Source organism: Canis lupus, chromosome 2 (genome assembly GCF_011100685.1).
Source record: "Canis lupus familiaris isolate Mischka breed German Shepherd chromosome 2, alternate assembly UU_Cfam_GSD_1.0, whole genome shotgun sequence".
Classification (NCBI taxonomy): domain Eukaryota; kingdom Metazoa; phylum Chordata; class Mammalia; order Carnivora; family Canidae; genus Canis; species Canis lupus.
The window spans coordinates 72,626,832-72,640,280 of NC_049223.1; the positions used below are offsets into that span (position 1 = coordinate 72,626,832).

General features: G+C 47.2%; 1 protein-coding gene and 1 long non-coding RNA gene across 3 annotated transcripts in view; one reads left to right on the plus strand and one right to left on the minus strand.

Annotated features, from left to right (window-relative positions):
* The window catches only part of LOC119870389, a 29,507-nt gene that overhangs the window by 7,606 nt on the left and 8,452 nt on the right, over positions 1 to 13,449 (minus strand). Inside the window, exons 3-4 of one of the 2 annotated variants that reach the window (XR_005355929.1) lie at positions 13,314 to 13,433; positions 12,479 to 13,071 (exon numbers count right to left, since the gene is read on the minus strand). This is a non-coding gene — a long non-coding RNA (uncharacterized LOC119870389). Of the gene's footprint in view, positions 1 to 12,478; positions 13,072 to 13,313; positions 13,434 to 13,449 lie in introns of those variants that run through there. The other variant, XR_005355928.1, reaches the window with a different exon arrangement.
* NR0B2 (nuclear receptor subfamily 0 group B member 2) lies at positions 5,070 to 7,094 on the plus strand. The gene is made up of 2 exons (XM_038531441.1): positions 5,070 to 5,672; positions 6,454 to 7,094. Exons 1-2 carry the CDS (start codon positions 5,132 to 5,134, stop codon positions 6,750 to 6,752), a joined length of 840 nt encoding a protein of 279 aa, XP_038387369.1. The 5' UTR covers positions 5,070 to 5,131; the 3' UTR covers positions 6,753 to 7,094.

A 13,449-nucleotide genomic window follows, 5' to 3' on the forward strand; every position in this document is an offset into this window, starting at 1 on the left:
CCTGCGTGGGAGGGGGCAGCCTGCCAAAAGGTATCAGAGCCCACATGGGGTGAGGAGGGCATTTATAGGAGATGGGATGGCAGCAAAGCTAGGAGATTGTTTACAAACAAGGGCTTGATCCAGTAAGCAAATAAATTGAGAAAAATGGAAGCCAGATTTCTCAGTGTTAAGGAATGGAGGTATAAATATAGAGACGGGGGAGCTAGGATGAGCCCCATTATAGTGGATTAGAATTGCCTGTAATGGTAGGAACCCATGTTTTTAATATCTATAAATAGACATAGAAATAATTGTAACTGTAAATGAGTGTGTGTGTGTACACTCTTTAGCTCTGGAAGAGCCTGGGCACAGTGACACCCTCATAACAGTGAGGTCTTGGTTTCTGATGATCATCCTAGCACCAGATCATGACTTTTAAATACTACGCTCCACAAAAGATTGAATCAGAGATTCTTGGAGGACTGGTTGATTCCCGGGGCTTGAAAAGAGGTATCTTCTTATACCAGAGAACAATGGATGCTCAAAGAATGATGGGACATGTCAAAATGACAGACTCCAGTTTAAAGAAGCTGCCATAAGGCAAATCTGTGACAATCTGAGCATTAAAATAATGATAGTAATAGGTTACAAGCCACTAAACAAAATAGGAGACCATGAGTTCATAACTAAAGACACACATACATACATTCAAACTTTGAGAAGGTATATACCTCCATAGTCTCAAAACACCTCCTCACAAACTACACATCCATTACAAAGGGAAAAGAGTAAGTATAGTGGAGAAGACTGGCAGACATCACCTTAGCCAAGTGACCAAAGTGAAACATGGGACAGATGAAAATGTGTGCTACCTAATAAAATGTATCAAAAAGAACACAGCAGGGACGCCTGGGTGGCTTAGTGGTTGAGCGCCTCCCTTCGGCCCAGGGTGTGATCCTGGAGTCCCGGGATCGAGTCCCACATCAGACTCCCTGCTTCTCCCTCTGCCTGTGTCTCTGCCCCTCTCCCTGTCTCTCATGAATAAATAAAATCTTTAAAAAAAAGAACAGAACAGTGGGGCGCCTGGGTGGCTCATCGGTTGAGTGTCTGACTCTTGATTTCAACTCAGGTCAGGATCTCAGTGTCATGAGATTGAACCCTACATTGGGCTCCACACTCAGTGCAGAGTCTGCTTGTCCCTCTCTCTCTGCACTCCACCCACCCACTCACCATCCCACTTACTCTCTCTCTCAAATAAAATCTTAAAAAAAAAAAAAGAATGGGGCACCTAGGTGGCTTAGTCAGTTAAGCCTCTGGCTCCTGGTTTCAACCAGGTTGTGATTTCATGGGTTGTGAGATTGAGACCTTCGTTGGACTCCACACTCAGCAGGGAGTCTGCTTGAAGAGGCTCTCCCTCTGCCCCCTTCCCCCCTCAAAATAAATAAAATTTAAAAAAATATTTTATTTATTTATTCATGAGAGACAGAGAGAGAGAGGCAGAGACATAGGCAGAGGGAGAAGCAGGCTCCCCGCAGGGAACCCGACGTGGGACTCGATCCCAGGACCCCGGGATCACGCCCTGAGCCAAAGGCAGACGCTCAACCACTGAACCACCCAGGTGTCCCTAAATAAATAAATCTTAAAAAAAAAAAAAAAGCCCATGACATCACTTCTGTGATGTTCCTGTTAAAGATACATAATCTGAATCACAAGGAGTCCTTAGACAACCCTAAACTGAGAGCCTTGCCACAAAATAACTACAACTCTTCGAAAGTGTCCAGGTCTTGAAAGGCAAGGAAAGACTGAGAGATTTCCTGACTGATAAAGACTAATGGGACATGACAAAGAACCTCAGTGGGAGATTTTGGCCTGAGTCTAGTCGCTGCAATGGTTTCACTGGAGCATTTGGTGAAACTTAAATGGAGTCTCAGATTATTTATTTATTTATTTATTTATTTATTTTGGAGTCTCAGATTAGATGGTAAATGTTCCATGTTAATTTCCTAATTTTGATGGTTGTATTGAGCTTATGTGGAGGAGTGTCCTTGAACACAGGAATTACACACTCAACATTAACTCAAATTCAAGAGAGTTATGGGCAGCAGGTTGGCAATTTACCCTCAAATGGTTCAAGTTAAAAAGAGTTCCCTGTACTGTACTTGCAACCTTTGTTTGTGATGGTTTCAAAACAAATACCATGTAAATGAGGCAAGCAAAGAATGTGCAGCTAAAACAGAGGCAAATATTGTCAAGCAATTAATCAAAGTATTGTGTTATTCTCCTGTGTTTGTGACAGTGTTTTTCAGTCAGCTTATTTTAATTTATAATTGGTCGTGATTTGTTTTCTCATTTTATTTTAAATATATTTTTTTAATTTTTAAGTAATGTCTGCACCCAACATAGGGCTCTAACTCACAACCCCAAGATCAAGAGTCAACATGCTCTGCCAACTGAGCCAGCCAGGTGCCCCTGTGTTTTCTCAATTTATTTATTTTTTTTTTAATTTTTATTTATTTATGATAGTCACACAGAGAGAGAGAGAAAGAGAGAGGCAGAGACATAGGCAGAGGGAGAAGCAGGCTCCATGCACCGGTAGCCCGACGTGGGATTCGATCCCGGGTCTCCAGGATCGCGCCCTGGGCCAAAGGCAGGCGCCAAACCGCTGCGCCACCCAGGGATCCCTGTTTTCTCAATTTAAATATTCACTTTCATACCTGGTTTTCTATTCCTAAAGAGGGACCTCCAAATTTTATAGGCTTCAGTCCCCATAAAGCCATTATCCACTATTGGCCTTTCTTGTACCCTTTAAAGATGAGGAAACTGAGACACAGAAATATAAAGTGACTCACCCAATGTCACTAAGTGATGAAGCAGGATTTGTTTTTTGTTTTTTTAAGATTTTATTTATTTATTCATGAGAGAGACACAGAGAGAGAGAGAGAGAGAAAGAGAGGCAGAGACACAGGCAGAGGGAAAAGCAGGCTCCATGCAGGGAGCCTGACGTGGGACTCGATCGCTGGTCTCCAGGATCAGGTCCTGGGCTGAAAGCAGCACTAAACCACTGAGCCCCCCCGGCTGCCCGGATGAAGCAGGATTTGAAGCCAGGAAGTTTGACTCCAGAGTCCCCTTCCAGGGGAGGGGCACTGAGGACTCGGTGAGATGAAAAGAACTTTACAAATGTGGGGATTAAGATTATTCACAATTAGAATAAAAATGCACACTTGTCTGCTGGAGTTTAGGTTCCTCAGGCAGAGGAAAGGGAGGAGCAAAGTCCTCCTACTGTATGCCAGAAACTGCTTGGAATTTCACATCCAGGACTTCACTTTTTTATTGTCCCAGATTCCCAGATGAAGCTCCTGAGGCCTACAGGGATCAGCCCAAGGTCACACAACTGGAAAATGATAGAGCCAGGAGCAAGTGCCAGGGATGGTGACGGCTGCCCAATAGTGTGCTGGCAGAAGGCTTGCCAAGCTGGGTTTGCCAAGGTTCATGGACATGGCACAGCCCAGGACCTTCCCACCCTCTCTCACACCCCGTGCCCCACCATCCTGAGACAGATGCCCAGGACAGAGTTGCCATGTGGCTGGCGGCAGCGCAACATTTCTACCCAGATCGTAAGTAGGCAACATTGTTGACCAGGCAGCTGCAAGGTGGGGACCCAGGTAGCCACCAGCTCTGGGAAACAGGTCACACAGCTTGGGACTGCACCATCAGGAGAGTGGGTCCAGGGGAGCAAGTAAGGACTTTAGAGTCAGACAGATCTGGGCTCTGTCTCCTCTTACTGGTGTGACCTGTTGGGGCCAGGCGGGAAGGGAAACTCCTCAAGATGGCGGATACGCCAAAATGGCTGGGGTTCCTGTCACCACCTCCACTTGGGACGCCAATGGACCAATGACCTGCTGACAGCTTGAGCAGACCCTTACACCTCTCCTTTGGACTTCCCCAACCGAACCCAATGCCCTTCAAACCCCAGAGGAGGAAGTCACCTTTGACTGGTCGAATTGCAATCCTTCCTTTGCATAGTGAGGGTCACTCTGACTGGTTGGATTGCAATCCTTCCTTTGCATATGAGCCAACCAATAGGAAACCGTTCTGCCTTACAACGTTATGTAAACCCCCTACCACCTTGTCTTGGCGCGACTTCCTCGACTCACTCTCTTTCCCCCGTGAGTCGTGGAACCTCGCCCGAGGGTGCCTGCAATAAAATCTGTTCTTGGACCCTCGCTTGCCTTGGCGGTCTCATTTCCATCTAGTTACTAAAAAACTTAACATGACCTTGGGCAAGTCACTTCACCTCTTTCAGTTTCAAAAAGTAAGAATTTTGCCTCATGGGGAAGCTCTGAGTATTAGAATGGAAAGTGCCTAGCACACAGTAGGTGCTCAATAAATAGCAGCCAAACTTTATTCTCATTCTGTGAGGGCTTCTCAGCAGAGACAGCCTTTTGGGAACTTTAGAAATCCAGGCTAAGGAGAGAGAAGTTCTTAGGTACCTTATTTCTGGAGGGGCCCCAGAACTGAGTCGGGAGAGGGAGGCCTCCTGGCCTGCACAGTGGGCAAAGTCCTTCCAGCCCCCCAGGGTCCTGGCTCCGTTCCCGCAGCCTGTTCCTTACCAACAACAGGAGCAGAGCCCCAAGGTTAGGCAAACAAGTCCCTGATAAGGCACTTCCAGGTTGGGCCTTGCATTCAAGGCTCGTCCAGCTCCGGGGCTGGCCTCCCAGCTTAGCGCCAGTCTTGCAGGCACCAATAGGGACACCTGCAATGGCCACCTGCTGATTGTGCACCTGAGGCCTTGGTGCCTCGGTACAGCCTGGGTTAATGACCCTGTTTATCCACTTGAGTCATCTGATAAGGGGCAGCCGGGCCAGCGGGCAGGCAGCCTTGTGCCCTGCACAGGCTGCTTCATTGACTGAAGTGATATCAGGGCCACGTGGAACTCCCAAAGCCCCCTCCCCCGCCACTTCCCCACCAATCCTGCAGGGTCAGTGCGTGTTTTTTTTTTTCAATGAACATGACTTCTGGAGTCAAGGTTGTCAGGCCGTCCCTCCTGCCCCCACCCACCGTCCCTCCCACTGGGGGAATATAAATAGCACCCAGCACACAGCAGAGGGCAGAAGCGGGAGAGCTGGGAGGAAGAAGGAGCAGATCCCCAACCATGAGCTCCAGCCAGCCAGGGACCTGCCCGTGTCAGGGTGCTGCAGGCCGCCCAGCCATTCTCTATGCACTTCTGAGCCCCAGCCTCACGGCCAGGCCCCCAGTGCCCCCGGTTCAGAGTCGCTGCTTGTGCAGACAGCACCGGCCCGTCCGGCTGTGTGCCCCGCATCGCACCTGCCGGGAGGCCTTGGATGTTCTGGCCAGGACAGTAGTCTTCCTCAAGAACCTGCCGTCCTTCTGCCAGCTGCCCCCTCAAGATCAGCAGCTGCTGCTGCGGGTCTGCTGGGGCCCCCTCTTCCTGCTGGGGTTGGCCCAAGACACTGTGACTTTCGAGGTGGCTGAGGCGCCGGTTCCCAGCATACTCAAGAAGATCTTGCTGGAGGAGCCCAGTAGTGGTGCACACAGCGGCCAGCTGCCCGATCGGCCCCAGCCCTCACTGGCTGCCGTACAGTGGCTTCAGTGCTGCCTGGAGTCCTTCTGGAGCCTGGAGCTGGGCCCCAAGGAATACGCCTACCTGAAAGAGACCATCCTCTTCAATCCTGGTGAGCTTCCAGACATTCCTGGATGGGGACCCAGGCAGGGAAGGCATCTTCTAAGGGCTTGACACCCGTTTTCTCTTTGGGTCCTCATTATCCCCAAAAGTCACCTCCCAGAGAGGTTAAGTGTTTTGCTGAAGGTCACACAGCCTCGGTAGGGGCAAAGCAGGGATGGGAACTCAGGTTTATTCCCTCCAGAGACTGGTCCATGCCACTCTGCCTAAGAAACTTGCCCTGACTGTCAGGGAAGGTGAGCAGACACAACTCTGCCTCTGTCACAGGTAAAACCCTGTGGGTTCAGAAAGACCCCATGGAGAAGAATGAAAATGTGAGATGAGAATTCCTCATCAAAAAGCCCTCGTAGAATGCATAAATGATGGTAATTAATTATAGTGATAGTAATGAATATTCATATTACATTTACCATATATTAGGCCCAATTATAAGGGTTTTGAATATACTAGCTGACTTAAACTTCATAACATGCCTAGGAGATAGGTATTATTATCCCCATTTTACAGATGAGAAAACTGAGGCACAGATATTAACATATCTGAGGTCATACAGCCAGTGAGTGACAGCATGGGATTCAAACCCGGGCTGCCTGGCTCTTAACCATTACTCTGGGCTGCCCCATAAATGGATGGATAAATAAAGTGATAAACACATAAATGGAGGAGGTAGTAATGGGGCCTCAAAGGCCAAGCCAGTGACCTCCGGTCTTGGGCCAATATTGCTGCCTGGGAGTGGGGTACTCACCCGCCCTCTTCACCCTCTCTGCCCACAGGCTTGCCAGGCCTCCACGCCTCCTCCCACATCGGACACCTGCAGGAAGAGGCTCATCATGCGCTATGTGAGGCCCTGGAGCCCTGGTGCCCAGCAGGCCAAGGCCGCTTGGCCCGTGTCCTCCTCACAGCCTCCACCCTCAAGTCCATCCCGCCCAGCCTCCTTGGGGACCTCTTCTTCCGCCCTATTGTTGGAGACATTGACATCGCTGGCCTCCTTGAGGACATGCTTTTGTTGAGCCAACCTGTTCCAGCCCAGGCAGAGATCAAGTGGAGGTTGGGCAAAGGCTGGCAGCACTGATTTGGCCCAGCTGTCCCCAGGGCTACCTGTTGCCCCCAGAGGGAGCAAGTTTGTACAGGCAGCACTCAGCCTCCCTGGAACAAGCCTGTCCTGCCCCAGAGAGATGGGCTAGGGGCACCCCCCACCTCACTCACCACACGGCCCCCACTGGCCTTTCTTGGTTTGACATGGCGCTCCAGCTGTCTGGAACTGGAGTGGTCCTCTGGCTTCTGGGCTAAGACTCCTGACCCCTTCTGAGATGGGGATGGCAGTTAGGTTGCTCAATGGGACAAGTCCTACTGACTTTGTACAGAAATGATTTAAGTTATTGGTTTTTGTAATAAAAGGCATGATACCCTTGGAGCCTGACACTGTAATTTGTACATGGAAGGGACTGTCCCACCTCCAGGGCCCACTCTGCCACTATCAGGAGTTCAGGAGGAAGGAATCATAAGGAGTGCTGGAGCCAGCCCTCAGGGAACTGGGATATTAATTTTTCAGGGCAGGATGATTATTTCATCTTGAGGGATGAGATTTATTTTGCACAGGGACTAGGATCAGTTCAGGCCCCCTTACTTCCTTGCCTTTATCTTTAGGGCTGAGAGTGTCTCTTCTTGATCCCCTTGTGGGGATCGCTAACCCCTCTCTTGGCTTCTGAGCCATACAGGCTCCCTCTCACCTCAACAAAAGTCAGATCACAGCCAGTAAGGAATATGAAGCAGCCCATTCTCAAATTTAAACAGGCAAGGTCAAGGTCACGGGAATTTCTGCAGTTTGGGATCATTCACTTGCCCATTCCTGCAGATGACAGTAGAAGACAGTCCACTGCTGTCCCAATGGGAGGGGCAAGGGAACCCAGGGCTGGCCCCACACAGCTGCCTGGAGCCCAAGGCCCACTGAGGTCTAGCTACCACAATGGCTGTTAAGAGTCTGAGACTCTTCCATGGTAGTTGGTTCACAGCGACTGCCCTGAGTCCCCCCAAGTCCCCTCCCATGGCCTCTCTGTCCCGGCCCTTCACCTGGAATCCATCCTCATTGGCCAACACCTAGAGAGGTGATGGCTGGTATAGCCATGGCCTCCAGCACTGCTCCATTCAGAGCATGGCTGGTGTCTGTTCTGATTGGTCAATGTCTGTGGCTCACTGTTTGTTAAATATTTTGAATATCACACAGGTTCGGGTGACTGACCTGTAAGCAGCAGGGAATGATAACGACACACATGCCTATAGGATCCCCCAGCAAGCCTCCCCCTTCCTTTAGCAATAAGGCTTGTCCTTACCAGTCCCACCCCCTTTGCCATCAGTTTGGATTCTCTTCATGGGGCCAAGTTAATTATTGCTTAATGAGAGGTCATTCGCTCAGGAACAACAGTTGAAGAGCTGCCATTCAGGCCTCTCCCGAAGGCCCCCAGGATAGGACCACAGTTGAACCAGCCATATGCCCATTATGGGCACCCAGTGCCAGCAGAAAGGGCAACCCTGTCCCTTAACCAATCACCTGCTCACCACTCAGACACCCAGAGTGACAGAAACATACAGCTCACACCCCACAACAAAGACACACAACTCAGACCTACAACTCTTACACACATGCACACTAACATATACAAATCAGAGATACCTACACAGACCCTTAAAACAGACCCACCATCTACCCACACACAGCATGGAAATGCACAGCCAAGACACACTCGGTGACATACAGTAGACCCAAACACATGACAGCAGAGACAGCCCCAGAGCCAGATGCTCACACATCCATCCCTATGCTTCAGGGTGGGGCACACAGTATGGAGATACCTTCACACTGGGACATGTTCTCCATTTTCTGTATGTCACAGGAGAAAGAAAAATGGCCCCCAAAGTAAACACACCTATATCTGTACATCTCTTAGGTCGACCCAGAGCCTGCTAATCCCGGCCAAACTGCTCTGGTTGGCATTTGGGTCCTAAGCTCACCAATCTCCCCCATGGTGATCCCAACATCTACCCTCCTCCTAGACAGGCTGTGCCCTGCTCAACAGCTCTCCCAAGCCAGGACCTAATCAAACTCCCAAATAGAAGCATCCTTGAGAGTCAAGAACAGGCCTGGCATTCCTCTGTCCCCTAACCTCCCACCAGAACTCCCAAACTCAGACCTCAGGCCCCCAAGCACCTCTCCCTGCCTGCCCTTCCCAGCACTTAGACACACACTGCCTATCTCACCATGCAGATGCATGAGGTTCTTCCAAGAGCAGATGTCTTGTCTCTCTGTAGGTGTCAAATCCAGAGGATTTGGGGATTTCAGGTTATTCTTTTATGTTCCTTCACCAACTGTCCCTCATTAGTTTATTGGTGTGCCTCTCTGAACCTGCAGGCTGCCCCTCACCCATTCCCTCCTCCAACCTTGAACAGCCACTAGAAAGTGTTCCTCTCCACTATCCACCCCAGCCTTTCCCCTCATCTTACTTCATGTTTCCATCATCCAAATAGCTTCCCTGATTAGCACTACCTTGCTTCTTTGCAAAGTTCTTCCTTATCCCCTCCACATGATTGGGGACCTATACTTCTGTTTCTCGTCTGTACCTCGTGTCATTCCCTGTGCCTTATCCAAACCTTCTGCAAGGAAGATCAAGATAGATCTAGCAAAACTAAGGAGAGTATTATAATACAATGTAATAAGAGCACTAATGTTTCCCCTGTGAGACAAAGGTGGGGGGTTGTGTCTCCATCACCAGCAGCTTAGAAGTGGGACTGTGTCTTATCAACCAGAGAGGGTAGAAGAGGAAACAGGCTCAGACAGGTTATGCAACTTATTCAGTGTCGAGACTGATCCTTATCTGTGCTGAGATTTGAACTCAGGCCTGTATGACTGTAGAGGCCAGGCTCCACCAGCAGCACAGGCTGGCATGAGTTATGGCCAGGATCAGGCTGTCTGGAGCCAGCTTACTAAGGTTTACTGACCATCTACCCTCTCAGCAATAATCTCTATCCTCAGGCCCAGCCAAGGATGACTCACTAGGAATCAGGAGAGGCTGAGACTTTGTGTCAGCCTTGGGTACCATTTTATTATTATCATTATCTCTACCTTCATTAGCCTAATAATTGACTGATTATTAACAAGTCAGGTGCTGAGCTGACATGTGCTGTGCGTTGGCCAACACACCCTGCCTTTGGGTATCCTAGAACCCATGAAGCCAGCAAAAAGCCACATCCACCCTCCATCCTCCATTCATGTCATCATTCACCATCTCTCTTGATTAGCACTTGTACCAGACCCTGTGCTAGGTGCTAAGGGGTGAAAAATACATAAGATAAAGTTCCTGCCTTCACTGAACATGCTGTCTATGGCAGAGAGAGACGTATCAGTAATTGCAACCCAGAGTGATCTGAACTGTGATAGAGGGAGGTTTAGTGGGCAGCAGGAGCTCAGAAAGGGGAGTGATTAAATCCGCCTGGAGGTAGGAAGAATACCTCAGCCAAGTGGTGACTACTCCGAGCTAAAGAGAATGAATAGAGGTTAGCCAGGCAACCAAGGGATGGGCATTTCAGATAGAGGGAATGAGAGGTGCAAAAACACTGAGGTGACATAGAGCAAGGGTGTTCAGCTAACTGCAGCAACTTGGCCTCAGGTCAGCAAGGGATGAGCCTGGAAAGGTGGACAGGGACCAAATCACAGAACAAGGCAGCAGAGAAAGGAAATCTCAGTGAAACTGCTGGAGGCAACAAGGTTAAGTAAGGTCTCAGGGGAATCAGGGTTAACATGGGGAATCACTCATTCCTGGTAGGTTAGTCTGGGTAACTACTAAACAATAACCAGCTAACATTTATTGAGGGCTGTGCTCTAAGCATGTTACAGTGGATTCCGTTATCTAATTCTCACAATTACTGTGCTGGAATTACCATCATTATCTCCATTTTATAAATTAAGAAACTGAGGCACAGAGAGGTTAAGTGACTCGCTCAAAGCCACATGGTTAATAAGTAGTAGAGTCAGGGTTTGAACTTAGGTGGTCTGAATTTAGGGCCTATACTATTAAGCACTACACTGTCTTGGGTCTGTAAATGCCAGGGATGGTCAGCTGGAGAACACGTAACAGTACCTGGAACCCTTCCCTTCCTCACCACACTACAAGGTGGAATGAGAGGTAAACCTCTGAGTCTAAGGTTTTGATGAGAAATCTGGCTTCCCCCAGGTAAGTGGCCCTACTTTCCCTGAAGATGGTCCTCAACCACACCAAATGGCACATCCCCACACTAGTGCCAGGAATATTCATTCAATCAATGGTGGTTTACTGAGTCTACTACATATCAAGCATCATGCAAGGTTCTGGAAATTTAGGCCCACAAATGGCAATTGTGTGGAACCTTAAGTGCATAACTTCTTGGGTCAGCTAACAGCTTTTCCAGAGCACTCATCTCGTTTGCTGTAAAGGACTTATTTTTCTTTTTCCAGATTTTTTCAAAATATAGTTTTAATTCAACCTTTTCTGTACAGTATACAGAGAAGTATACAAATAGTCCATGTACAGTTTGATGAGTTATCAAAATGAACTCCTCTCTGTAATCACCACCCAGCTCAAGAAATAGAGCTTTAGCAACACCCTGGAAACCCTCCCCCATTCCCACACTCTCTCTCTTCCCTAAGTGGCATCGCTATCCCTGATTTCCAACATAAGTGAAATTACTTGCCTTAACCTTTATATAAATGGAAACATACAGCATATATTCTTTTGTGTTTGTCTTTAACTTAATATTATGTCAGTGATTCATTCTGACCCATTCATTTTCATTGTTGTAAAGTATCCCATTACACTACAATTCATTTATCCAAGATAAATGGATGATGATCATTTGGTTCATCAAATATTGCTAGGATTATTCCTGCATACATCTTTTGGTGCACAGATATTTGCAGATCTGTTGTTAAATAACAAGAACTGGAATTACCAAGTCATAGAATGTGTGCTCAACCTAAGATCTTGCCAAATTTTCCAAAGTGGTTGTACCAATTTATACTTCCATCAGATTTTAAAATTCAAGTATGTATAATGATCCTATCTGCAATTACCCAGACTTTATTAGAACTTTTTATTTTTTTCTTTCTCAAATACGTATATATATATGTGATCAACACAAAGTAAACACTTGCCTTATTGCTTTTTGAAGTTATTTTCCCTTTTAAGAGGTTTTATTAAAATTGAGTAAGACAAAATAATATTTGCAATACATTGTTAAGTGTAAAGAATAACAGTACAATGAACTCTCATCATGTCCAACTTTGAGTCCCTTTCTAAATCTATGACCTCCCCTCAAAGGTAATGATTACCCTGAACTTGGAGTTAATCATTTCCTTACTTTTCTTAATGACAATTTAAAGCATACTTATGTATTCCTAAGAAATATTTTTGTATTTTTGAACTTTTAATATAAATGTTTTGACTTACCCTCAATATCATATACCACTTAATAGTACTAAATGCGGGATCTCTGGGTGGCCCAGAGGTTTGGCGCCTGCCTTTGGCTCAGGGCGTGATCCTGGAGACCCGCGATCACATCCCACGTCGGGCTCCCGGTGCATGGAGCCTGCTTCTCCCTCTGCCTATGTCTCTGCCTCTCTCTCTCTCTCTCTCTCTCTCTCTCTGTGACTATCATAAATAAATAAAAATTTAAAAAATAGTACTAAATGCCAATTTTTTGCTCTAACAAACATTGCAGCTATGAATATTCACACATATTGAAAAAAAACAAATCTGGACTCAGTAAAGAGAGGCTTCATTTTAAATGATTATTCCAAGAGAGGAAAGGAACTATTTCAAGGGAGAAAGAAGGTATTGAAATGGGACCATAAGATCTACGTGTGCCTTCAAGGGTTAGGCAAAAGGAGTCTGTCATTCATAGGGAAAAGTAAACAAGGCCAGAAAAAACTGGGTGTGAGGAAGCGGGATGACCAGAAGTGGCATGATGGAACAGTAGATCAGAAAATGTTTTACCCTGCAGCCAGGCTATTCTCAGGAGGGGTTGTGTGCTGGCTCAAACTTGGGGGGTGGATGGGGAAGGCAAAGTTCAGGGACCTGGAGGAAGGAGAGAAGCTTAACCAAAGTTTGGTTAACAAGCATTTTGCTCTGATTGATCAGTGGGGACAAGCAGTTCATCTAAGCGTTTACAAGGCAAAGAATTGGAATTTGGAGTCTGTTGCTAGCCTTGAGATAGGTAAACAAGGGGGCACCTATGAATTTTATCTGTCATATGAGGGAGGGTGTTTCTTTGCAGTAAGCTGTGTTCCAGGACACAAAACGGTGGGATAGGGTTTCTTAACCTTCGCTCTCTTCCAGGATCACAGGGTTGGGTGAAGTTCAACACTGTCAATACAGAGGCATATGCAAGAATTTATTGTTAGTACATGCACAGACATGGAACCGCTGGGTCAGAAGATATGGGTAGCTTCACTTCTACTGGGTAATGTTCAAATTGTTTTTCAAAGTGCTTGTACTAGTTTACATTCCACAACAGTGTATGTAAGATCCAGTTGATCACCGACACTTGATTTAAAATTTTTTGCCAATCTGATGGATGTTAAGTGGGTCTCGCTGCATTTCCTTACCGATGGGACTGAGGCTCTTTCATTGTTAATCCGCTGTTTCTTTTCTGTGAAGTGTCGTCAGTCCACTTTTCAATTGGATTACCTTTTCCCTGGAGGTTTGTGGGAGTGCATGGGTACGCTCTGGAAGAATAAGTGG